The sequence below is a fragment of the Nomascus leucogenys genome, chromosome 15 (genome assembly GCF_006542625.1).
Source record: "Nomascus leucogenys isolate Asia chromosome 15, Asia_NLE_v1, whole genome shotgun sequence".
Classification (NCBI taxonomy): Eukaryota; Metazoa; Chordata; class Mammalia; order Primates; family Hylobatidae; genus Nomascus; species Nomascus leucogenys.
Window position 1 is genome coordinate 16,270,343 of NC_044395.1, and position 24,516 is coordinate 16,294,858.

General features: G+C 44.3%; 3 protein-coding genes and 1 long non-coding RNA gene across 9 annotated transcripts in view; 1 reads left to right on the top strand and 3 right to left on the bottom strand.

Annotated features, from left to right (window-relative positions):
- Positions 1-146, bottom strand: part of TMEM25 (transmembrane protein 25) — a 32,342-nt gene extending 32,196 nt beyond the window's left edge. The window contains exon 1 of one of the 2 annotated variants that reach the window (XM_012495878.2): positions 6-146. The gene's annotated coding sequence lies outside the window, so the exon portion shown is untranslated. The remainder of the gene's footprint in view (positions 1-5) is intronic. The other variant, XM_012495876.2, reaches the window with a different exon arrangement.
- Positions 43-3,890, bottom strand: TTC36 (tetratricopeptide repeat domain 36). Its single transcript, XM_030828999.1, has 3 exons — positions 3,637-3,890; positions 2,460-2,648; positions 43-603 (listed from the first exon to the last, which is right to left on the bottom strand). The coding sequence occupies exons 1-3, from the start codon at positions 3,875-3,877 to the stop codon at positions 341-343; spliced, it is 693 nt and encodes a 230-aa protein (XP_030684859.1). The 5' UTR covers positions 3,878-3,890; the 3' UTR covers positions 43-340.
- LOC115838580 lies at positions 146-21,018 on the top strand. Of its 3 annotated transcripts, none has more exons than XR_004033607.1 (3): positions 482-753; positions 9,942-9,990; positions 19,093-21,018. It is a non-coding gene; the product is annotated as an uncharacterized LOC115838580 (long non-coding RNA). The 3 variants fall into 3 exon arrangements; XR_004033606.1 differs by lacking the exon at positions 19,093-21,018 and adding an exon at positions 11,037-11,179 and having other exon boundaries at positions 488-753; positions 9,942-10,010; XR_004033608.1 differs by lacking the exons at positions 482-753; positions 19,093-21,018 and adding an exon at positions 146-266 and having other exon boundaries at positions 9,942-10,356.
- KMT2A (lysine methyltransferase 2A) overlaps positions 4,421-24,516 on the bottom strand; it is a 90,401-nt gene continuing 70,305 nt past the window's right edge. For all 3 annotated transcript variants that reach the window (XM_030828994.1, XM_030828993.1, XM_030828992.1), the window contains 9 exons: positions 23,591-23,671; positions 21,997-22,061; positions 21,069-21,239; positions 19,168-19,242; positions 11,459-11,633; positions 11,187-11,294; positions 10,371-10,454; positions 9,839-9,968; positions 4,421-9,365 (listed from right to left, as the gene is read on the bottom strand). In XM_030828994.1, the coding sequence (XP_030684854.1) occupies positions 9,090-9,365; positions 9,839-9,968; positions 10,371-10,454; positions 11,187-11,294; positions 11,459-11,633; positions 19,168-19,242; positions 21,069-21,239; positions 21,997-22,061; positions 23,591-23,671 (1,165 nt within the window). In that variant the 3' untranslated portion in view covers positions 4,421-9,089. The remainder of the gene's footprint in view (positions 9,366-9,838; positions 9,969-10,370; positions 10,455-11,186; positions 11,295-11,458; positions 11,634-19,167; positions 19,243-21,068; positions 21,240-21,996; positions 22,062-23,590; positions 23,672-24,516) is intronic.

The window sequence follows — 24,516 nt, forward strand, 5'->3', positions numbered from 1 at the left end:
CTCACCTGGCTGCCTCCCCAAGCGCCGCCGGAGCAACTGCTCAGGTCTGATGAGCACCGCAGTCCGCTGCAGGGGCGGGGGCTGCGCCAGGCGGGGCCAATCGATGCCAGACCACGGGCCCCACGGGCCCTTCCCCGGCAGGTGGGCGGCCGTGGCTCACCACTCCCTGGCTGGTCCCTAGCCCGCGCCGAGAGTCCCCCCGCGCAGAGTACCCCCGAGTGCCCTTCTCTCCGGGCGCGGGCAGGACGCAGGAGCAGGCGGAGTCGGTGAGGACCAACGGCTTTATTGGTTCAGGGCCCCGTCCCGTCCCCTCGCCCGCGGACGCCCGGGTCCGCGGCGCTCAGCGGCTGTCGCGGGGGCGGCGCAGCTGCTCCATCATGTCGGCCAGCATGCGGTTGCACAGCGCGGCGTAGGGGTTGAGCAGCACCAGCTGGCGCCGCGCGAAGGGGCTGCCCAGCCGTGCCGCCCTCTCGAAGTCCCTGCGGGCGTCGTCGTCTCGGCCCTGCAGCCGCGCCAGGAGTCCGCGCTGCACAAAGCTCTGGCGGGCGGCGCGGCCCCGGCCGCCGCTCAGCTCCACCGCGCGTTCCAGATCCTCCAGGGCGCCTGCGGGACCGATGAGACGGGCGGGGCGGGGGTCAGCGGCGGCCTGGGCGGCCTTGCCCGAGCCCCAGCCCACCTGCGGCCGCGCGGATCACCGTGGTCCTTGCGGCTCCGGGGCGTGGCCATTTACAACCCGCCTCGCACCTGCTAGAGGTACGGCTCGTTATTCCCATTACACAGATGAAGGCTGTGGAAGAGTTAAGACGACTTGTCCGGGGCTCTACAGCCAAGCCACTTAGTGGCAGAGCTGGGACTGAAGTCCAGGTCTCGCCTTGTTCCTATTATTTTCCACCGCTAATACACGAAAACATGAACGTTGCAGGATTCTGAATGGTCACTATGAGTCTGGCCCACTGCCCGGGGAAGTAGCAGCCAATTTATTCTACACGTGTTATTAAGCATCCACTATGTGCCAGGTGACTGACTCTGAATGTCAGGGTTCAAAAAAATAATATTCACTGCACAATCATTTCTTACAAGTACAATCAAGACAGTTTCTCATTGTTTTCCTTTTGAGGGCCCTTTTCTCTTTTCCATTGCTTTCTTTAGAACACCATCTCTCTCCCCTATATCCTGGACTGATTGCCTTTCATCATTCTTTGGTTATCTCCATGTATCTAATTTCCTTGGTCCTGGAGCCAGAGCTGGCCTGCACCATTTTTATTTTTATTATTCTCATAAAATACTTAGGTTGGGCCTCAGAACTCTGAACTCAGAACTTCAGGCAGCCAGCCACTTTTCTTAAAGTCCACCAGGCTGGCTTCTTTCGGGCTCTGCTTCAATTCACTGATGTTCTCTAGTCTCCTAAACAGCCTGAGCCTCCGGAGAAGCGCTCAGATTGCAGTACTCCTTGGTTTCCCTCAGAGGAGCTGGTCTGGAGGAATTTCCAGTTGGAATCACCACTGCATCTCCCTGTGGTTTTGGTCTGCAGGCTGTCTCCAGTGATCTGGGGCAGATAAGCCTGGATAAGGGGCTCCTGGGAGGTTCCCACTGTTCCTGGAGTGGACTCAAAACTCCCTAGCCTGGCATTGCTGGTTCTGGGAGCACCTGCGTCACCACTGCCCCTAACAGTCAAGTAGTACTAGGTTTCCATGGTTTATACCTTCATATTAGCCTCATCTTTGGTCCCATTGTCTTCACTTAATTAGAATAACCTGAATGCAGCAGGCGTTTTGGACCTCTACAGACTGTACCTTCTCCACTCACCAACTAACTCCTACTCATCCTTCAAAACTCGCCCTTCAGGAACAGCTCCCACGCTGACCCCTCTCAAACTTGTTTTGCTGGTTTCAGAATTATGTGTCTGTTCTGCCTCCTGGACTGGGGGCTTTTCGAAGAGCAGTATCATGTGGGGATTAAGAGCACACACTAGGGCCCTACCACCTGGTTGACATCCCAGCTCTGCTGCTGCCTGACTGTATGATAGTGGGCAAATTACTTAGCCTTTCCATGCTTCAGTTTCTTCATCCATAAACTGGGGATAACAATAGTACATACTTTTTAGGGTTGTTGTGAGGATTGATTTACTAGTTTATATGTAAAGTGATTAATGCCTGGTACATAGTGACTGCTATATAAATGTTGGCGATCCATATACCTTTTATTTCAGTGTCCTCAAGTCTACTGCCACATAGTAGGCTGTCATTAACTGTTCCTTAATCAATGGAATGCAGTCTCTTCTGAATTTCACATCAGCCCCATGATATTAGCAGGGCCCCTGATACTACTCCTACCTTATAGGTAAGAAGACAGGCTCCACAGGGGTTTAGCAAGGCCACCCCAGCCCCACAGCCACTTAACTTCTGGTCTGTGCCCTCCCGTGGGCCCTTTTGCAGAGGATACAGGGCATCTCCCCTTACCTGCCACGTCTCCCAGGAGTCGCCGGGCCTGGGCACGGTTGTTGTAGGCTGAAGCCCTCTCAGGCAGCAGGCAGATGGCTTGGCCAAACCTCTCCAGGGCTGTGCTGAGGTCCCCAGCCTCTGCTGCTATCACCCCCTGCAGCTCCAGGGCCTTGGACTGTTCCAGCTGTGCTTGAGGGAAAACTTGATCTGGGCCAGGGAAGGAGCCAGGAGGAGCCAGGTGTGCAGTTGGTAGCAAGAAGAAAAAGCCACCTCAGGCTTTGGAATTCTGAGATCTGAGCCAGAGCTGACTGGGTATGGGTCACAGCAGGGGTCAGTTGCAGTGTTTGGGGTAGGGGGAGATGAGGTCACTAAGGCTGGCAGCTAGCATTGCCTGAGTTCCAAGAGACCTGGGAAGGGGCCTTGGTTGGTTCCCCATTGCCAAGAGAATGAAGCCCAAACTCCTCAATCTGTTAAAGAACTTGCTCAAGTTCTTTGTGTGTGGCCTCAACAGGCCATACATTGCAGAGCTTGGATTTAAACCCAGGTCATTCTGGCTCCTGTCTGCATTTTACTCTACTACACTTCCTCTTATGCAAAGGCCACCATGACATTCCCAGATCATGAACATCACTTCTGACGTATCCCTCAGCGTTTTGGCCTGAGTTAGTAAGGTGTAGGCTTTATTCCTCTAGAAACACAGGATCAAAAACTCCTTCATTAGGGACTAATGGAAAAGCCAGTGAACACACTCACTGCGGAAGAGTTAGTTTGGAGCTTGGCTTGTGACAGTGTTTAACGGATACTGGTTGTGCTTGCTATATTGGAACCACTCAACTGAGCAGCCATGCCCTGCCTTATTTCAGTCTTCTGTTCTGGTGGTGGTGTTCTCTGTTATGACAAAAATGTGAGTTTAACATCACCTGGCAGTTAAGCTTGGATCATACAGTCAATTAAGTGGTAAGTTCAGAGGCATGAGAGCTGACGGATTGAGAGACAAACCCCAGCTTACTCCTCTTGGCAGGCCGTCTCTTACCAAACCCCCATCAGTGCGCTAAGGAGCAGCCAACCTCTCTGATTCCAATCTCAATCATAATCATGGAACAAGGGGCCTTATAAAACCACCTCCCTCTCTGCTACCTCGGGAGGCCAGCAGGCCAGCCTATGTGCAGAGCTGCGCTCCAGATCAAATGCCCACCTTCTTCTCGTTCTTCCTTTTCTGCTTCCTCTCCGTCTCCGAGGTCCAATCCAACAGTGTCTCCAAATGGGGTGTCAGGGTTGAAGATGGCTTGCAGCACTGCCTGATCATTTGGAGTCCCCATGGTGCTCAACTCCAAAATCCCAAAAGGTGACTCCAGATGAGAGAAGAGGGAGGGACGTGGTGAGGGTGGAGCCTCCAGCAGGAAGTTGATCTGAAAGGATGAGGACCACCCCTTCATGAGGAGTGTCTCCCTGTCCATGGCTATAGCATTTGCTCAACCTGTGGCCTGGAGGGTTGACCCTGGCTTGGCAGACTATTTGGTTATTTCTCAACTGCCCCTGCCCCCAGGAGAAACAGTAAACAAATCCAGCTTCAGCCTTAAGGTGGAGTGCAGCTAAAAGAAGGTGCTCTCCAGCTTCTCCCTGAAATGCTTTCAGTTTATTATATTCACAGTTGAGAAAATCGATAAAAATCAATACTTAACCTCCTTGGATAAAACAGGGGAGCTATGTAGAAGGCAAAGGCCCTGTTCCTTTGTCCTCTTGACCCTGCCTCATATTCACAATTAATTAGGTCCTGAACATACATCACTGATGAATAAAGAAAGAAAATACAGTCAAGAGAGCCAGTGTGGAGCAGACCTGAAGGTGGGCTACAGGGAATAATTTGGTGATGCCACCTTAAAGGACTGTGGAAGGTACTTTGTGACCAGGTCACAGGCCATGCCCCTCCCGCTTTTCTCCACCCTCTCCAACCAAAGCCAAAAGGAAGCTTAACCATGTGCAGCAATAAACTTGACATGTTTATTAATTAAACTATCACTTAAATAAAAAAAAGTGCATAGAAAATAAACATGTTTAAAAACTCCTTTTTTTTACAACTATGTACACTTTTTACTTTTACATTCAGTCTTTCGTAGAGAGCTTTCAGCATTATTATTTTTTGAACTATTAAAGTATTTTCCTTCATCCCTGTCGCAGGGAGTTAACACTGATGGACTTTAGACACATTTTCCTTTTTTTTTTTTCTCTTTTTCTCTAACCAGAAGCTTGGAAGAACACAAGGAAAAAAAAAAACAGATCTGTTATACATGATAAAGTTGTCAAAAAATGTCTTATTTCTAGAAAAGAAGCTTGTCATCTGTTGAGCTCTTGAAACAATTATTCAACTACCTGTATTTACTAAAGAGACTGTTAAAAGTTCAATAAAAGAAACACCACAATTCTATTTTCTTGGTTGAAAGACAGAACTAGAGTACCTCGGAACAAGATACCAGGAAAGCACAGAACACAATTTTCCCCTAAATGCAGGTGGTAACCCCAACATTCATAACCAAAAATAGAGAAACAAGGAGGACAGGTACTGACTGGCAACATTCATGGGCAGAAAAAAATCCAGGTGACACCATGTCTGCATTTTTCTCTGATCCGAGGAATGGACTGTTCTACCATTCCTTTATGGTTAGAGGTTCTCCCCCATTTCGGGAATCAGAGGAAAGTGAGCCTGACATCTTCCTGCCGCTACTAGCAACTGTAACACAATCCTTATCTATAGTGTTAAAGAGAATTAAAAGCCATGGACTGAACTAGGCTTTGTTACATGGTGCATTACTATATTAGTTCCTATATATATCATATTTATATTTATTTGAAAACCAAAACAAACAAAAAGTTGCAAGTTTCCAGAGTGTGTGACTTGACTAGTATTCATGATTCGGCACAAAACCATCTGCTCAATAACCTTGTATTGCTTTAAAATGAAGGAAATGAAACATAAAATTACACCCAGCCCTTTGCAATGACCCGCTTTTCCTTAAAAACAAAAACAACTTGATTTCTATTAAAAAAAAAAAAATCCCAAACCGAACTTAAAAGTTAACATCTGACAAGGTTTTGACCTTTAGTATTTTCAGATATTTGATTGAACATCAGTCCTTTAGAAAGATACATTCATTAGAAGATTTTTTTTTATTTTTGTGTGTGTATTGTATTTTTTTTTCCTTTTTTTTTTTTTTTTTTTTTTTTTAAATCAAGGGAGCTACATGGTGCTCACTGCATTGGCCGGGGGTTTGACAGAGGCGAGCAGGGTGGCGGGCTGGGTCCCGGCAAAGGAGTCTGGTTGAAAACGTATAGCTGCCAGGGCTTCCCCCTTAATTCTTGTTATTGGTGTAAAAACAGAGGGGCTGTGCGAGAGGTGGTGGGTGGCCAAGGAGGGAGCCAAGAGACCAAGTTCCGGCCAAAGGGTCAGCGCCATGCAGCTATTCTGGTTACACAGTTGTCACTGGCCACCAGGAAATGCAGCCACAACAGGTTCTAGCAGCAAAGCTATAAGTGAGCTGGCTCTCACTGAGAACTGACCAGGTTTGCAGCTGTTACTCCTTAGGGATTTGGGATGCCCCTTGGGGGATTCTTGGGAATGACCCACCACAATTCCTCAATCTGCACTTGTGTGTGGAGATTCCCTTGGTCACTTTTGAAATGAACTCAGATGTGTTTGGAGAGAGCTGTGCCATTTTTGCCTTCTTTCCCTCTTGTAGGGGAACCTTCGCTTATCCCCCCAAGTTGCTGGCAGGTGTGCTGAAAATTTGGCAATGGACTCAAGGCTGAGCTAGAAGAGGAATTTCTCATTTTTGTGGTTGACAATTAGGGGGTGGAAAGGCAAGGCAAACCATCTGCAGCTGGCAGGAGAAGGAAGCTGTGGGTTCCTCCCCTGTCCTCAGGGTTTAGGGTTGGTAGAGAGTGAGGAGGGGGCTCACAGTACAGCATGGCCTAGCAGGGCAGTAACTAGGTCTATTTAGCTGAGTTCCCCCCACCCCCTGACTGGCCTTTGGGTCTTTCTCAAGGTGAATTCAGGACCCATCAGTGCATTAATCATTTCAGTAACAAATGCAGCTTAAGTTTTTTTTTTTTTCTTTAAAAAAAATAGGAATACAAGGATTTACAAAAAAACCTCACACAGTGCAATAATAAAGGAAAGCAGACACCAGTGGAACCCCTAGGGCCACTGCATCTTGTTCATGGGCAAAAGGAGGAAGGGAGGTGAGGTCTGGGTAGAGTGCTTTCCCCAGTCCCCTGCTGGCACTTCTCCATGATGACAAGGAAGTCTCTGCCATCCTGGCCACAGTGCTGGGCTCCCTGCATGACAGTGAAAACAGTGACAATGTTCCAGCAAAGCCACCAGACAAAGTTCTTAAGGTCACGGGAGAGAAGGGAGCCCAGGATGGAAGGCACAGCAGAGCCATGAGTCCTGGGGCAGAGAGTGCTGGGCTGAGTCGTATTGCTTTGCTAGACTTTCACAGGAATGGGCTTCTTGCGGTGAGAAAAGGGTGCCCCACCCTCTACTTGGACTACACTACTCTGAAACCTTGTGGCAGAGGCAGAGAAAAATCTGCTTTATCGTGAGTGGTCAGACTGTGCTTCAGTTTCAACGGGCTGCCCCAAGAGGGCACAAGGTGATCAATGGGTTCTCTGCAGATATGAGGACTTGGTGGTGGTCAGAGGGAAAGGAAAGAGTGGCCTATGCGGCAGATGGTGATGGAAAATGTCAAGTTGCCATTCAACTTGTTTGCTAACTCTGAAGTAAGAAAGATGAGGGAAATGTAAAGATTGCCGTCTCCCACCACTCTGGAAGTTGCGCCGGGAAGGAGAGAGGCGGGAAAGAAGAAGAGAATCTGTTGTATCAAGATATTACTGTAGCCTTTTGAGGAGCTTCAATAGGGGAAGGAGGGGAGTGGCCCAATGGAGTTGGGTGACCTTCCTTCTCCATTTATTGTCGAAGAGCAAACCCAGGAAACATTTATGTCAACAGGGCACAAACAAGCTACACATTAAACAACAAAAAGTACACCTTCCAGGGGGAAGTTGGGCAGGAAAAACCAGACTTTGTGTGTACAGCTGAATATTTTCTCTAACTTCATCCTATGAAAATAAAAAATTATTAAAAACCGATCTTCTTTTAAATTAGGATAATACCGCGGTTTAAAAAATAGCCTTGTCATAAGTGCTTCTCCCTATGAAGTGCTTCTCATAGAAAAATATACAAAATATATTTACATTTATAAAACCTTAAATAGTAAACTGTAAACAGAACAGAGTAAAATCCAATGACTTAATTTAACAGGTTCAGGACACTGTCTTGGGGAAAGGAAGAGAAGAAACATTTGATGCTGTTTTGACCACATCCTAAGGAGTAATCAGGGCAGTAGTGTCATTGAATTTACTTTAGCCGTGGGTTGCACGCAGGTGGCAGAGTTCCCTCAACATAAGGTGGTCTAGTCCCCAAGTTGTGGGCCTTGAAATCTGATTAGTGTTCTGCCTTCAACTGGACACTGACCGTTTAAAAATTAAGTCTTCCTATGTCTTAACAAGGGGAAAATAAAGTAACCATGTCTTAGGAATGGGACCCAGGGGTCATCCTGGCTGTGATACTCTCGTTGTTGCATGATTTAAATCCTATTTAAATAATCTTTTTCCTCTCCTAAAAAATCATGCTACATATGTTTCTTTAAAACTCTCCGTGGAGCTTCATGAAAATGTTTCCAAATTCTGTCTGGTTATGACCAATGGCTCCTGTCCACTTCCCCACCTGGAGTGCTTACAGGCTCAGGGAACGTTTTGCAGGCACATCCTATGCCCAGCAGGGAGTGTCCTTGAGCAGGCAGTCAGTCTCCCCTACAACCCAGAAAGAAGCATGGGAAAGCAGTGGGATGAGGACAGGGGAAAGGAAGAAAAGGGAGTGAAGAGGGAATGGGAGAGGGAAGCCGCTCCTACTGTCAAGAAAGGTAATTGGCTGAGATAAGGCTCCTGGGGGCAACACTCCCACTCAAAGCCTGCAGGCTCAATGTTTGGTAATTAATTGGCACAACCCCATGACAGCCTTTTGACACCGGAGGTGCTAGGAATCCTGTCTCCCAACCAGAAGTGAACTCTCGAGTGGGAAGATAGTAGGGAAAACCACCAGACCTCTCTTTGTTCGACAGACACCGTAGGTGGGGCCTGGCTGGCAAACTGTCAGGAATCCGATCAACCCTCCATTTGGGGCTTTGCCTGACCCACTCACTTATAGTGCTTGGGAAAGGGCCAACTTGAGGATGGCAACTTATTTCTGTGGAGAAATTCAGGCCCAATCTCCCAACATAACCAACCCTCTATAATAGGCTCCTTCCAGGCAAGTCTGCGAGGGACCCCATTCCCACTTTCTAACGGTAAACAATCGGAGGGGCCCCAGGAGAAAGCCGATCGTGGATCTTTTCTTGGAGACCTCAACTCTGTCTCTGGGACTAGGATCACATGTCTGATGTGAGTATAGGACATAAGAGAGCTCAGCCATCACAGAGGCCCCTCAGCTGTGCCCACGCAATCCGGGAGCTCCCAGCTGCTGGAAAAGGCCTTCAGCGTTGCTTTGGATGGCCCCGCGTCCTTGCACTCCAACACTGGGGGAGAAGAGCAGCTTTAGTTTAGGAACTTCCGGCATTTCTTGGCGCCACAGTTGCAGGGCAGCTTGTTGCTGGCATCCTCAATGGGGAACTTATAGTCGTAAGTGAGTTCCTCTCCTCGGTAGATCTTACGCATGGCAAAGATGACAATGTGCTTCTGCCCATCAATATTGATGACCCGAGAATAGCAGTTAGGCTCACACGAGTGATTGATGAAGCGTGCAGCATTTCCATGCATGGTGGCATCTACTACCTCTGAGTCATCGATTCGGAACATATAGCAACCAATGCCCTGTACACGCAGGAGAAAGGAGAACTTGTCATTTCTTATAAACTCAGGTTTAAGAACATGTCCCAGTCTTCTCTTGGTGTTACCTATAGCCGCTGAGAAAGTTTCTTCTAGTAAAATTTCCAGATTTCTCCGAGTACTATCTTTCAAGATGCTTCCATGAGGATTTCCTAGATTACAGGCCACTAGTCTAGAGGTTCCTAATGTCTCTGCAGGAAAGAGAAACCTAAAACTTGTATAGCTATTTGCTTCTGATACTAGGAGCCACTCAGACAAACCTAAGAGTAACTTTCTGTACTAATCCTCAGAGTGGATTCTGTATTTTTACTGGGCGCCTCACAAATTTCAGAGTTTATTTTTTTAAGAAACATCTTTGAATTGATAACATACACTATTTCTTTTGTGATCCAGGGATCATACTGGTCCCTTTCTGCAGCAAAACAAAAGAACTATGTGAGTGCAAGTGGGAGACTTACCTTGCTGTCGTAATACTTTTCCCGCTTGTCAGTCTGGATGGAGCGGATGACGTTGCCGGCATACTCAATCACCATCTCACCTGCATCAATGTTTCTCTTACAGAAAAGACCCCGGCCATGGATGGGAGACCTAGGACAAAGATGGAAAAGAGGTCAGACACAAATTTTGCAAGTAAGGTTAAGTGCATGAATACATGAATAAGTTCTCCTGGTCTGTTAGTTCCCCAGGAGGGACAAATACTTGAGAAAATAAAAATTTGGACCCACTTGATTTGGCCATCTAACAAATGGCCAAAGATGAAAGGTATTTCCATTCTGCAACCCACTGGAAGCAGCAATGTTTTAATGCTTATTACGTTAAAGTCCTTGTTCAACACAAGGAGGTACAGGATCCCAGGATATGAGGGTCAATAAATAGCATCCGTAAAATCCTCACTTACTGAGTGAGGAAGGTCACTCCAGCATTTGGTCTACTTTGATTTTGAAAAACTGCATTTGTTTTCTGTAATTCTTTCTAGAATTTTAGCCATACCTGTAGACACCAACTGCCTCCTTAGAAGTCTTTTTTAAGTGCCGGAAACGCATGGGCATTGGCAGATCCATGCTAGTTGCCCTCCTAAGAGATAAGACATACTATTAACAAATTTTCTTCAGGAAATAATGTTTTGAGTCTTGAATTGAAAGTTCCTAGAGAAAATTAGTACACTCTTTATTTAATGCCAAACTGAATAAGTGCCTTATAAAATGAGCCCCATTTTTTTTTTGAGATGGAGTTTTGCTCTGTCATCCAGGCTGGAGTCCAGTGGCACGATCTCGGCTCACTGTAACCTCTGCCTCCTGGATTCAAGCGATTCTCTTGCCTCAGCCTGCTGAGTAGCTGGGATTACAGGCGCGTGCCACCACGCCGGGCTAATTTTTGTATTTTTAGTAGAGATGGGGTTTCACTATGTTGGTCAGGCTGGTCTTGAACTCCTGACCTTGTGATCTGTCCGCCTCGGCCTTCCAAAGTGCTAGAATTACAGGCATGAGCCACCGCGCCTGGCCAATGAGTCCCATTTTTAGTATATATAGTACTTTCTGACCATGACGACTATGGTGGTACAACAAAAGCTGACAGTATACTATCATTAAAGAAAATATGCATCTTACAGTTCTTTGAATTTCTCCTCTGTACCTTATATTCCTCACTCCTTACCAGGCACCTACTGCTACTTCAACACAAATAGATTTCAGTCTTCTTAAATCTTATCCAGGAAATTCTGATGCAAACAAATTCCTACATAGTGCCCTGACCAGCTGGAGGAGAGGGAAAGCAGTTTCTAATGGCTGCTCCCCACTCAAGACTTACCGAGCTGACTTCAGCTGTACCTCCTCCTCTTCTTCATCATTGGGGTTGTATTCAGGAGGCTGACGATGTTTAGAAGCCAGGAAGTTAAACATGTCAAATGCTGACTTCCTGGGGCCAAAAGATTAAAACATATTTAGAGAAATGCTTTAATAAAGCAGTAAAGGACAATGGCATTAACACTGGAAATCTCAAAGGGTATGTGGGAAGATGATGGTGTCATGAGATAAGAAAATCAAGACCCAAAACTGCTGACAGAAAACAAGGGAACTTGCCTGAGGTGGACTTCAGCCCTAGCTGAGCCGTGAGGGTTCAAGGGGGGTTCATTGGCCTCCTCCGGCTTGTGGAAACGGAATTTGTAATTTCGACAGTGCTTGGCACCAGACAGCTGCTCAATGAGGAACACAACTGCATCATGGAGAATCCCCAGCATCCTCAAACCGTTAACACCTAGAAGAATCAGAAGCACCAGGGCAGTGAGGAGCGCAGTCAACAGGAAACAGCACAGTCCTACAGAAATGCCTATGCTACAGTCCCTCTGCCAGAGGCTGCTCCAGGGTGAATTATAGTACATATTAGCTCGAAATTAGCATCAGATAGCCATTAAAATGATGCTGATACAGATCTATCAATATAGAAAATGTTCGTGATAGACGGCTAAGTGAAAAAAGCATGCCACCAAACTACGGACTATTTTGCTGTATTACACAGAAATGCTGTATGCTAATGCTATATACACGTGTTATTTCATTTCATGCTCATAATGACCACACAAGGCAGGAATTACTAGCTTCATTTTCAGGTGAGCAAACAGGCTTAGAGAACTGATGTAACATTCCCAAGTCTGCATGATTTGACAAGATATGAACTCTGGGCTGCATAACTACAAATATAATCCATCTAGGAACGGATTACCTAGGTTCTATAAGCTCATGTTCCCCCAGATACCTCACTAAAGTTTATTTTTTTATTTTTATTTTTTTTTGAGATGGAGTCTCACTCTGTCACCCAGGCTGGAGTGCAGTGGCGTGATCTCAGCTCGCTGCAAGCTCCGCCTCCCGGGTTCACGCCATTCTCCTGCCTCAGCCTCCCGAGTAGCTGGGACTACGGGCGCCGCCACCACGCCTGGCTAATTTTTTTTGTATTTTTAGTAGAGACAGAGTTTCACTGTGTTAGCCAGAATGGTCTCGATCTCCTGACCTCGTGAGCCGCCCGCCTCGGCCTTCCAAAGTGCTGGGATTACAGGTGTGAGCCACCACGCCCGGTCTCTTTTTTTTTTTTTTTTGAGACGGAGTCTAACTCCGTCACCCAGGCTGGAGTGCAGTGGTCTGATCTCAGCTTGCTACAACCTCCACCTCCTGGGTTCAAGCAATTCTCCTGCCTCAGCCTCCCAAGTAGCTGGGACTACAGGGGCACGCCACCATGCCCAGCTGATTTTTTTGTATTTTTAGTAGAGACAGGGTTTCACCATATTGGCCAGGCTGGTCTTAAACTCCTGACCTCAGGTGATCCACCTGCCTCAGCTTCCCGAAGTGCTGGGATTACAGGTGTGAGCCACAGCACCCAGCCAGCCTCACTAAAGTTTAAAAGCAATGTTAATACACCCCTAACACAGAACTCTTGTGTTGTTATGATGAATGTGTGGAGTAATACACTCAGTAGCTGCTTTGTTCTACTCACTGTCTCATGCTGTTAATGACCATTTTTTATTTATTTTTATTTTATGAAAACAACATTTATATAAGTCTGCTGGCATCGATGGTGAAAGGCTTTTATTTTAAAATTATTTGGCTTCTTCCATTAAAGGGACAGGGCACAGTTACAACTGCCACATTTCTTTTTGACACTAGCAAATAGCTAACGTTCTTTATATTTTTATTAAGTAAACAATATTATTTCATTTACAAATATTGCTTTTGGTATTATTAATAGATATAGAAACAGTAATGGTGTCTATTGTGGATCAGGTATCCATTTCATAAGTGTAATTGTATTAGGACTGCAATTGCACATATGCAATTCCAACAGACATACAGTTTGCATTATGAAGCATATTTAGAGATGTAACCTTGGTGTAATGTCCTGGTGCAGAGGAAACAGCAGATGAAAAAGCAGATGATCATGCCACTGCACTCCAGCTTGGGCAACAGAGTGAGACCTCATCTCAAAAACAAACAAACAAAATGAACGTTGTCTCTAGATAAGCAATATTTTTCTTCTAAGAGACAGGTTTCACTTTGTTGCCCAGGCTGGAGTGCAGTAGCATGATCATAGCTCACTGTAACCTTGAATTTCTGGGCTCAAGCCGCTCCCGCCTCAGTCTCCCAGGTAGCTGGGACTACAGGCATATGCCACTGTGTTTGGCTAATTTTTAAATTTCTTGTGGAGACAGGGTCTTACTGTGTTGCCCAGGCTGATCTTGAACTCCTGGCCTCGAGTGATCCTCCTGCCTTGGCCTCCCAACTTGCTAGGATTACAGGTGTGAGCCACTGCACTGGCCCCAGATAAGTGACATTCTTATGATCACAACTGTTGGTCCCTTAAGAATTTGGCTTAAGTATATAACACAACTCGATAAGAACTTAAGCCATATAAGGCAATGGCAAACTCTTTTTTCTTTCTTTTTTTTTTTTTTTTTGAGACGGAGTCTCGCTCTGTCACCCAGGCTGGAGTACAGTGGTGCGATCTTGGCTCACTGCAAGCTCCGCCTCCTGGGTTCACACCATTCTCCTGCCTCAGCCTCCCGAGTAGCTGGGACTACTACAGGTACCCGCCACCACGCCCGGCTAATTTTTTGTATTTTTTAATAAAGACGGGGTTTCACTGTGTTAGCCAGGATGGTCTCGATCTCCTGACCTCATGATCCACCCACCTCAGCCTCCCAAAGTGCTGGGATTACAGGTGTGAGCCACTGCGCCCAGCTGGCAAACTCTTTTTTCTACAGACCACTAATTTTCCTTACTAATTTTTTCCTGGAAGTTCTAGATTGCTGTGAATTCTTAGGTTAAAAAAAAAGACATTGGAAAACGTACTACACACTCAAGTATGTTTTCACAGAAAGTTCCTTTTAATATGTATGCTGAATGTTCAACTCTCATTCACCAGAGAGATTACAATGAGATTAATATTGTGTTGATAATGGGAAAACAAAGATGCATTATGTGTGGGCCCCGTCTGTTCTTAAGGAGCTCACAGCAGAGGAAGGCAGAGACGTATACAAACCATACAATGTGCAGGTGTCCAAATTAAGGTATAATATAAAGTACTATGGGAACTCTTAAGAAGGAACAATCTGTTCTGCTTGTGGGAGACTCATTTATTCATTCAATAAATATTTACTGCACACCTAAAATATCCCAGGCACTCTTTCCATCTTTCCACTGTGCCAGACAGGACCTTAGGAACATAGAGGTGAGCAAGACAGGCAAGGTACCTGTATTCATAGAGCTTTTACTTCATGGAAGAAACAGACAATAAACACATCAAAGATATTCCCACTTCAGGACTTTTTCATCTGCTGTTTCCCTCAGGACTTTAGAAAACATAGTTAATTTAATTTAATTTTTTTTTAAGAGATGGAGTTTCACTGTGTTGCCCAGCTGGTGCCGTGGCTATTCACGGGTATGATCTTGGCACACTATAAGCTCAAACTCTCCTTCCTCAGCCTTCTAGCTTGCCTCGAGGACTTTCACTTTATGTATATGCATTATTGGCTTCTTCTCATCATCACTCAGGTCTAAGCTCAAATGTTACCTCATCAAGAGATTCCAGATTTCCTGCCACCAACTACCCACCTCTGTGTTACTCTCTATTTCCCCATGTTATCTTCTTCATGGTACTTACATATACATATACACCACTAGAATATAAGGGCATGAGGGTAAGGACAAGGTGGCAGCACTGGAAATGGAGAATAATGGACAGGTTTTGGATTGGGGAACACAAGGGTCATTGTGGTTAACCTCCAGGCTAAACCTTCCACCCCAGATGATTAATCTAAGACAATCCTGGGAATCCAAGTCCCTTTGCCAGAGACTGGCTTAGAAATGGACATGGGGCTGGGCGCAGTGGCTTACGCCTGTAATCTCAGCACTTTGGGAGGCCAAGGTGGGTGGATTACCTGAGGTCAGGAGTTCGAGACCATCCTGGCCAACATGGTGAAACCCCATCTCCACTAAAATACAAAAATTAGCCGGGTGTGGTGGCGTGTACCTGTAGTCCCAGCTACTTGGGAGGCTGAGGCAGGAGAATTGCTTGAACCCGGGAGGCAGAGGTTGCAGTGAGCCAAGATTGCACCACTACACTCTGGCCTGGGCAACAGAGTGAGACTCTGTCTCAAAAAAAAAAAAAAAAAAAGAAAGAAAAAGAAATGGACATGATACCAAATTCTGGTCCGTGAGATGTCCATTTGTTCCTAAGAAAGAGCCTCTCCTGTTCCTCTGAACACTGCGATGACTGAATGTTATTGTGGGAACTGCTGCAGCCATTTGCTATCAGCTTGAAGATGAAGTTTTACTATAGATCGTAAAGTGGAAAGAAGAAAAGAATCTAGGTATTTGATGACATTGCAAGCTCCTGTACCAATCAATCCTGATGTCTCTCCTACCTCTGGACTTTCTGTTATATAAAATGATAGATTATCTCACTCTTTAAATCAGTTAAGAGTTGGGATTTCCGTAGGCACAGGAAGAATGATCAAAAAAGGTTAAAGAAAAGAGGTGACCTTGAGCAAAGTCTTAAAGGATTAACAGGAGTTTGTTGTGTAAACCAGGGAATTTGGACAGAAGAGAGTAGATGGAGGAAGTAGGTCCTGGTAGAGGGAACTGCATCAACCATGTTATGCTGATGTGAAAGCACATGTAGGGTAAGTAATAAGAATTGCTTGGAGGCACATATTAAAAATTCAGCTTTCTCAGCTCCAAGCCCAGGGATTCTGATTCACATCTACAGACTATACTTTAAGACACATGGATGGGCTGGGCGCAGTGGCTCATGCCTGTGATCCCAGCACTTTGGGAGGCCGAGGTGGGCAGATCACAAGCTCAGGAGTTCTAGAGTAGCCTGGCCAGCACGATGAAACCCCGTCTCTACTAAAAATACAAAAATTAGGCTGGGCGTGGTGGCTCACACCTGTAATCCCAGCACTTTGGGAGGCTGAGGCGGACAGATTACCTGAGGTCAGGAGTTCAAGACCAGCCTGACCAACATGGAGAAACCCTGACTCTACTAAAAATACAAAATTAGCCAGGCGTGGTGGCACATGCCTGTAATCCCAGCTACTCGGGAGGCTGAGGCAGGAGAATCGCTTGAACTCGGGAGGTGGAGGTTGTGGTGAACCGAGATTGTGCCATTGCACTCCAGCCTGGGCAACAAGAAAGAAACTCCGTCTCAAAAAAATAATAATAATAATAATAATAATACAAAAAATAGCCGGGTGTGGTAGCACGCGCCTGTAGTCCCAGCTACTCAGGAGGCTGAAGCAGGAGAATCACCTGAACCTGGGAGACGGAGGTTGCAGTGAGCCGAGATTGCACCACTGCACTCCAGCCTGGGTGACAGAGTAAGACTCTGTCTTGGAGAAAAAAAAAAAAAGACACATGGATGGATCTGGAACAGTAAATAGTGTAGTGTGGCTGCAGAACAAAGAATCTTGAGCAGTGAGGGAAGTGGGGAAAGCTGAGACTGAACAGATGAATCCGGCTGAAGAGGACCTTGCCATGTAAGGATCCATAGACTGGAAACCTCAAAGAAGAGGGCTGGGTCGCTACTCAGCGACTGTATCCTGCGTTTAACATGGTACCAGGCATTTTACGAGTGGTCAGTAAATATTTACTAATAACAAATACCTAAGGGTTGAAGATTGTACTCTGTAACTAGTAGGCAATAGTAAGATTTTGAGGCACCTCTGGAGACTCTGAGGGTACAAGGAGGCGAGATGGGAGACTCAGTTATAGGGCTTTTGAACATTGCAGATGGGAGAATAACAAGGGCTGTGTCAGAGAGAAAGGGATGTGACTTATTTTTTTGGGGTAGAATTTTAAAAATTATGAGCAAGATTTTTTTTTTCGAGACAGGGTCTTGTTCTGTCACCCAGGCTGGAGTGCAGTGCCATAATCTTGGCTCACTGTAGGCTTGACCTCCCAGGCTCAATGCGCTCCTCCCACATCAGCTTCCCAAGTAGCTAGGACCACAGGCATGTGGTCCATCATGCCTGCCTAATTTAAACAATTTTTTTTTTTATAGAGATGAGGTCTCACTCTATTGCCCAGGATGGTCTCGAACTCCTAGACTCAAACAATCCTCCCAAAATGCTGGGATTACAGGTGTGAGCCACTGTGTCTAGCTGAGATTGAGTACCCTTTCATGCTATGGGCCATTTGTATTTTGTGGGAGATAAACTGCCTGTTGGGTCTTTTTCTCTTTTTTTTTTAATTAAAAAAGTTCTGAAAAATTTTAAATATAAAAAAATACACAGGGTGTTATAATACCCACGCATGTACCTGTCACATAAAATGACCAAATGTATTTTCTAATGTGCATCCAAATATTTTCCTTCCCTTCCCTCTTAAAGGAAAAACATCACAGATAAAATTAAATTCCTAAAAAAAAAAAAAAAAGTTAAAATTCCTGTAAGTACCCATTCACTCACCTTTCCAGGAGCAATCTGAAAGGAGGTAGGAGAGGTAGATATGGATAAAACAAAGTCAATGGAAGGTTTCTACCTTAGCTTAATTAAAACCTTCTTCTTCTTCTTTTTTTTTTTTTTTGCGACAGAGTATTTATCTGTCGTCCAGGCTGCAATGCAGTGCTAAGATCATAGCTTAATACAGTCTCATACTCCTAGGCTCAAGTGATCCTCCTGCCTCAGCCTCCAGAGTAGCTGGGAGTACAGGTGTGCATGCCACGGTGCCAGCTAATATATATATTTTTATTTTTTGTAAAGATGTATTCTCTCTATGTTGCCCAGGCTGGTCTTGAACTCCTGGCCTCAAATGATCCTTCTGCCTTGGCCACCCAAAGTGTTGGGATTACAGGTGTGAGCCACAGGATCCACTGATTAAAATCTTTAGTGTTTGCCCAAAACAAGTGTATTAATAAGTTTGTATGCTGCCTAAATTTAATATGAAGTCTAATACCAATGGTAAATGAGTTCAACTTTAAGAAAAGATCACATTTCACACTACAATGTCTAAAATAAAAAAAATAAAAAAAAACAGGTAAATGTTGGCAAAGGTGGAGAAATGGGAACACTCGTGCATTGCAGGTGGAAATGTAAAATGGTATAGCCACTTTGGAAAAAAAACCTGGCAGTACTTCAAAAAGTTAAAGAGTTACCATATGACCCAGCCATTCCACTCTGAGGTATATACTGAAAAAAAATAAAAACATGTCTACACAATAACTTGAACATGAATATTTGTGGCAACATTGTTCGTAGCAGAAAATAGAAAAAACCCAAATGTCCATTGACTAATGAATGGATAAGCAACATAAGGTATATCTACACAATGGAATATTTGGCAGTAAAAAGGAATGAAGTACTGATGTGGAAGGGAAGATGTAACAGAAGGGAAGAACCTGGAAAGTATTCTGTTGAGTGAAGGAAGACGGTCACAAAAGGCTACATATTGTCTGATTTCATTTATATGAAATGTCCAGAATAATCAAATACATAGAGACAGAAAGTAGATTTGTGGTTGCCAGGGGTTGAGGAATGACTGCTAATGAATAGGGGGTTTCTTTTAGGGATGATGAGAATGTTCTGGAATTATAGAGTAGTGGTGGTTGTACAACTCTGAATATATAAAAACCACTGAATTGTATGCTTTAGATGGGTGAACTGTATGGTATGTGAATTAAATCTCAATAAAGCTGTGAAAAAAAATTTTAACTGATTTTTTTTTCACAGAATCAACTCTGCCTTAGGCGAACAATTTACCATAATATTCTGAGACAGGAGTGGAATGACACCTCCAGCCATTACCTGCAAATGAGAGCTGCTTTAGGCGGGCATTTGATCGAGCTTCCTGGACTTTATCTGTCAATGACTTCCAGGCATCTGAAAGGAAATAAAGAAAACCGTAAGCCAGAAAATATGCACATAAACCCTTAATACCAATGATGTGCACAAGCACTGCTTAGAATCCCTACAGTGTGAACATTTGCCCTCCTAGAGCAGTGTTTTATTATTTTTCTTAGAGTTTAAATCAGTTCATTACATGTGAAAGGAGCTGAAAAGGTGCACTCCCCAGCAGGGCTTCTTTCTGTTGGAGGACACAGAAGCACGAAGGAAAGTCAGACCTTCCGAAATGAACTCTGAATCCCCAACGCATTCACATCTCTTGATGGAAGTCTGGGTCTCACACCTGAATGTTTGGTACTATTATGTTCCCTGTACTCCTAATCAAAACAGCACTAGTAATAATGATTTGACCAGGACTGTGGGAAGATCATAATCTCTCTGTTCCTTAAAGTTAAGAGGCAGAACTAGAAAATCCTTACAGTTCCTTCCAGCTCTAACCCAAGATTCTGTGATCTTTTCCTGTCTGCTAGGCATTTCCACATGGATTTCTTACATCACTCCACATCAGTGTCTTCTGTGGAACCCCCATACTCCTTACTTATTTCCTTTGTTCTCCATGCATTATCTTTTGTTTTAGTCACCCAGGCCTGAATCTTTAGGGTCATCTTTGACTCTCCCCTCTCCATATTCAACCAAGTGTATTCATTCTTCTTTCCTTTCCTTTCTTTTCCCACCAAATGTGGGCTTTATTACCAGACATCTCTACTCTAGCAATACTCTCATTAGTAAACTCTCGTCTTTGAGCATCTCCAGTTCATGCTCAATCTGTCTTACATAGAGAGCTTATCACATTATGTTTCCTGAAATTCTGCTTCTATTCACTCCCTCAAGTTTTCAAAGTCCTCATGTTTGGCACTGAAAGCCCTCTAAAACCTGTTGTGCCCTATCCACATTCTCAATTTTCTCCTTCACTACTACCTCACATGGATTTCAATGCCATCTCATCTGACACTACTCTAAACCCACCAAATGCAATCCTGCCTTTCTAACTTTGCTTACCTCCCTTCTTCTTCCTAGAGAGCCCTGCATTCTTCTTTGCCTAACCCAAATTCCATTTTCTCCTTTAATAGAATCTTCTATTTATCTTCATGGGTTTTTGATAACCCTAACTCACCCATGGTGACCTTTCTCTCCTTTGAACTCTTCTAGTACTTACAGCCTAGAGAACATTTACTAGTCCTTCAAAGGTGGATGAACACTTAGATGCTTGCGATACAAAGATGAATAAGAAAATAAAATTCCAGCCCTTATGGAGAGCTTGCTGAGTGAGTGATAAAAGTAAACAAACACGTACAAAACAAAATTTAAGCTATGAGAGAAGAACATGTAAAATTCAAAAGGAGGGAGAGGGAGGGCTTAGCTACCTCAGAAGGTCAGGGAAGACCGTCTGAGCTGGATCTTGAAGGGTGAGCTGGAGCTCACCAGGTGATTGAGGGCAGGGAGAGAACTCCAGGCAGAGGAGAAAGCACGTGTGAAGACACACAAGGGAGACAGAAGGGCACAGAAGGCACATGAGGGAACGGCAAAAAACAAGGCTGGAGGGAGAAGCAGGTTCTCAGGGGCTCTGCTAAGGTGTGTGCAATGTTGAAAACATAATCTGTATCATTAACTTTTCATGTAAAATATGGCTATTTCTCCAATAAGACAAACTTCTCAAGGACAAGTGAAATGTATGATGCCTCCAGGTATCCCCCTACCATCTAGCATAAAACAGCCACCTAAATGGTGCTAATACTCAGAAAATGAAGCTCTAGCTGAAACAGGGCTTCTGCCGATGGGTCAATCTGGTTTAATCCACTCACCTTCAATACTTTCTGCACAGATCTGAAAGCCATCATCACTGGAAATTTCAAAAACAAGTCCTTTCTTGGGTTTTTTCTCAGTAATGCTTTCCTTCCGCTTTTGTTCTTGCTGAAGCCAAAGCATCAGTGGGGAGCTGAAATTACTTTCTTCTTCTTCCACTGCTTTAGGTTCTAATAGGGAGAAAATAGACAGGGGCCAAAGTGGTTGCAGTAACAAATGCTCACTGAGCGCTGACTACATGTAGAGTACTTTACATAAATGATCTCTAAGCCTAACAACATTCCACAGTTGGTTTATTATTCCCATTTATAGATAACAAATCCAAGACTCAAAGAGCTTGCCTAGGTCATTGCTAGAAAGTGGAGACTAAAACCAGATTTTTTTACATGAAGTTATGCTGTCTCTGTGGTAGAATTTCTGGTATGACAATCTGATAGTTTTTCAATAAGCAACTGTCCTCAATGGAGTATACCCAGAACTCTCTAATCTTGAAGTGACCATTTGTTTCCTAATCAAATTCATTAAAACTGATGGAAAATGCTATGGAGATGTATCTGGTATTGTAACCAAAATCTGACTATCTAATAAAAATGGTTCTTAGTTTTCTTTAGTAACAACTAAAAAGTGAAGTCAGGTTATTACTAGCTATTTAAGCCTCAGTGCTGGTAAAACCAGTACAGCAGAAGAGTATGGGCATTGTCTTGAGTCCTTAGCTGACAGGTGATCACAGAATATGTACTGGAAGAACACTGCACCGAGAGACAGGTGTGCCAAGTTTCAGTCTCCAATGTGGGCCAAATCACTTAACTTCTTTGGAGCTTAGATTTTTTTTTTTAAATGTAGAAACTAAGTAGGTAAAGTGGGTGATTCTTATAGTCCTTTTAGCATTGATATTCTCTGATTCTAACCTTTTACCCACCCACATACCTGTACTTTCTTGTTCATTTGCTGGATTTTGGGTCACCTGAACTTCCGGAAGAACAGCCACTTGCCTAAATAAAAACCAAATGTAAGATATAATATCAGCTAGTTCTTCAATGCAAAGAAAAAATCCATAATTTTCTATACAGCTCTGGTATACAAAATAACTGCTAGAAAATGAACCACAGGGGGCTTTCTGTAGAACTTGTTGAATGAATACAACCACCACACCACTGTATGGTACATAACATAAAACTCTTTTGTGAGATTCTTTACCAAATACTGACATTAAAAGTTTCTGTTTTTAAAGTTGTAAATTGTGCCCTTGAAATTCTTCTCATACTCTTAATATTAGAAAAAAATGAAAGGACACTTGTCGGAAGCAATTCTAAAGTTACTTAAATAAGTTAGCTGGTTTAACTAAAAATAAAAAATAAGCTGCATGAGCTTATAAACCAGCATCAATTTTCACTTTTTTTTTTTTTTTTTTTGAGATAGGTTCTCACTTTGTTGTCCAGGCTGGAGTGCAGTGGCAATCACGGCTTGCTGCATCCTCCAACTCCCAGGCTCAAGCAATCCTCCCACCTTAGCTTGGACTGTGGATGTGCACCACCATGCCTGGCTAATTTTTAATTTTTATAGAGAAAGGGTCTTCCCTATGTTGCCAAGGTTGGTTTCAAATTCCTGGGCTCAAGCAATCCTCCTGCCTCAGCCTCTCAAAGTGTTGGGATTACAGGCATAAGCCACTGTGCCCAGCCCCAATTTTCACTTTTTTAAAATAAATTCTGGAAACAATCCAAATGTATATCAATAGAGGACTCATTAAATTATTGTAGATCCACACAATAGAACTGGGGGCAGCGATTTAAAAAGTGAAGCACACCTATATATATTGGCACAGAAAGATGTACATAAGTGAAAAACCAAATACAGAACAGTATGTACAGTATTATTCCTTTTATGTAAAAAAAGTATACATATTCATATATATACCACGTTATATCTTTATATGCAGAGAAATGTCTGCATAGATAAAAACAAATTATTAGCAATGACCACCTCTAGGGAATAAATTGGGCGGGGGTGAGGGGGACAAATAGGAAACTATTATCCATTATTTAAATACTTCTGTTATATTTTTTGTTTACTTGTTTACAAGCCTGTATTATTCTCATTTAAAAAACTTTGGCAAGAAAACAAAAATCAATGTGAATCAGGAAGAACTATTTTTTACCTTTTTTTTTTTGAGACGGAGTCTTGCTCTGTCGCCCAGGCTGGAGTTGCAGTGGCGCGATCTCAGCTCACTGCAAGCTCCACCTCCCGGGTTCACGCCATTCTCCTGCCTCAGCCTCCCGAGTAGCTGGGACTACAGGCGCCTGCCACCACGCCCGGCTAATTCTTTTTGTATTTTTAGTTGAGACGGGGTTTCACCGTGTTAGCCAGGATGGTCTCGATCTAACCTCGTGTTCTGCCCGCCTCCGCCTCCCAAAGTGCTAGGATTACAGGCATGAGCCACCGCGCCCGGCCTGGAAGAACTATTTTTTAAATGAGGTAGACGAAACTGAGAGCTTAGTCTTAAACGACGAATTCTTCAGCTTACCCTGCAGGTTGCCCACACTCCTTCTGGGAGGACTGCTCCACACTAGCTGTATCCTGCTGCTCAGCCTCTGCTCCTGGAGTCCTGGAACACAGACATTTGTATCTTTTCAAGACAAACCACCAGTAAATATGTACTGAATGTGGAGGTGAGTCGAAAGAAATGGCTCTATCAGGATCTGATAAAGTCTATAAGCCAGCAAAACTGACCTAAGGTCATAAAGGTTAAAATAATGGTTACTTTGAGGGGGCACTGACCTTATAAGAGAAGACACCCTTGTGGGTTGCTAGAAATGTTCTGTATCTTGATCCGAGTGGTGGCTACATAGGTGCACTCCACCTAGGCTGGAGTGCAATGACATGACCATGGATCATTTAGCCTCTAACTCTTGGGCTCAAGTAATCCTCCCACCTCAGCCTCCTGAATAGCTGGGGCTACAGGTGTGCAACACCACACCCAGCTAATGTTTAAAAAATTTTTTTGTAGAGACAGGGACTTACTATGTTGCACAGACTGATCTTGAGCTCCTGAGCTCAAGCAATCCTTCTGCCTCAGCCTTCCAAAGTGCTGGGATTATAGACATGAGCCACTGTGCTTGGCTTTCAGTGATAAAGTTTTAAAAAAAGGACTCTGTGGATCTACAAGAGGGAGCTTTGCCCTCAAGATAAGAATAATCATTCTAATATAAGCCTCAGTAAAAAAGAAACAGGAACAAACAGCAACACTGTTTGAAATCAGAGCAAAAAGTAATCAGATGTGGTTCTATCCAAGAGACAAACTGTCCATGGATGGAACTACATTTTGTTATATAAATCACCACTCAGAGAGAAAAAGTCAAAACCCGGAAAACTCCCAAGTAACGCAACTTGAACAGAAGAGTCTCACCTAGAAGACTACCACATCAACACCCCCTAATTTACAGCATGGAA